The 1,725-nt window shown below is 43.9% G+C and overlaps 1 protein-coding gene across 1 annotated transcript in view; it reads right to left on the reverse strand.

The window, feature by feature from the left end:
- The window catches only part of TICRR (TOPBP1-interacting checkpoint and replication regulator), a 53,419-nt gene that overhangs the window by 10,979 nt on the left and 40,715 nt on the right, over positions 1–1,725 (reverse strand). The window contains exon 16 of the mRNA XM_011948351.1: positions 1,178–1,269. Within this exon, the coding sequence (XP_011803741.1) occupies positions 1,178–1,269 (92 nt within the window). The remainder of the gene's footprint in view (positions 1–1,177; positions 1,270–1,725) is intronic.

Raw genomic sequence — 1,725 nt, forward strand, 5'->3', positions numbered from 1 at the left:
GGCTCACACTTGTAGTCCCAGCTACTCTGGAGGCTGAGGTAGGTGAATCGCTTGAACCCGGGAGGCAGAGGTTGCAGTGAGCTGGGATTGTGCCACTGCACTCCAGCCTGAGTGACAGAGCGAGACTGACTCAAAAAAAGAGTGAGATGGTTAGAATGTGGCTTTGTTTTGCTTTTGTTTTTTTTTTTTGGAAAGCAATTTTACAACCTCAGAATTGTAAACCCCATTAATGTATTAAAAACTTATACTAAACTATTAGACTATCACAGTAATGAGCAGCAACATTCAAGTTTCTGTTTAAGAGACTTAATTTCTGCCAATGTGTCAAGGACTTTATAAAAAATTTAATTAAAAATATATATATGTCTCTGACCCACCAATTTCACTTTTTGCAATTTAACCTATAAACTTCACAAATGTGTAAAATCCATATACAAATAATGTCACGATGGGTTCCTGACAAAATGAAGTAGGTGTGCTTCTATTATCCTTGAAATCAAGCTAAAAACCCGTGACATTATCTATACAATGAGCGGAAGACAATTCTGAAAGGCAGAGAGAAGAAGGCAGCCTGGCTGGGGACTTTGGGACTGAGGAGGGCAGTGAACTCCCTGGGTTTTCTGTTTGCTGCCTGCACCCCTAGACTGGGTGCCAGAGAAGCTGACAACTCAGGTATACCAGGAGCAGACTATAGATGCCCCAAGGAAGGAGAGCTCTCAAGCCAAAGAACTAGGAAAGGGTCAGCCAAGCAAGACAGAAAACTTTGAGACAGCAATTGCCCTACTCCAACCAATCGCTGCAGAAAAAACTGCAGCCCCACCCACACCTCTGTCAGCAAAGGCTGAGTTGGGATCCCAGACTTCCACCTTCCCCATGTTCACAGATGAATGGATTTAAAAACAGTGGAGTATCTATTCCATGGAATACTTCTCAGCAATAAAACAGGATGAACTACTACATGCAGCAACATGGATAAATCTCAAAATAATTGAGGCCAGACAAGTGTACATTTTATATGGTTCTACTGCTCCCATGGAGAGCTTATAGACTGTTCTTTGGTTTTAAGCAACATAGTTAAGATTTAAATCATGAAGGTCAAGAGAAGCCAAGTAGTGGCCCACAAGGTCGCTTTGAGGTGGTGTGGGTGTATGAAGAAGCCTGGATGGGGTATCACTCACCTGCCCTTGATTTGTCTATGCAACAGCCTTTTGGAAATCTGCTTATGCACTGGAGTCTCAGCCACACTCTTAGTCAGCAGTTTGTGATAACCTAAAATGTAAAAACAGCTTAAATCATAAATTTCATTTAACCTCATCAAGAAGCAGCAGTAAGGCCAAGGGAGCAGTTTGAACTTCTGTATGGCTTATTACCTAGCTGGAGAGGATCTTAATGGTCTTTGGGCTAAGTTCTGTGGTTACAGGACTCAACATGATAGAAGTTTGTCAGCACTATTAGAGATTAAAAAATGACATAAGGGCCGGGCACGGTGGCTCACGCCTGTAATCCCAGCACTTTGGGAGGCCAAGGCGGGTGGATCATGAGGTCAGGAGATCGAGATCATCCTGGCTAACATGGTGAAACCCCATCTCTACTAAAAATACAAAAATATTAGCTGGACATGGTAGCGGGCACCTGTAGTCCCAGCTGCTGGGGAGGCTGAGGCAGGAGAATGGCGTGAACCTGGGAGGCGAAGCTTGCATCAAGCCGAGATCGCGCCACTGCACT

The sequence above is a fragment of the Colobus angolensis genome, unplaced genomic scaffold, assembly GCF_000951035.1.
Source record: "Colobus angolensis palliatus isolate OR3802 unplaced genomic scaffold, Cang.pa_1.0 Scaffold278, whole genome shotgun sequence".
Lineage (NCBI taxonomy): Eukaryota > Metazoa > Chordata > Mammalia > Primates > Cercopithecidae > Colobus > Colobus angolensis.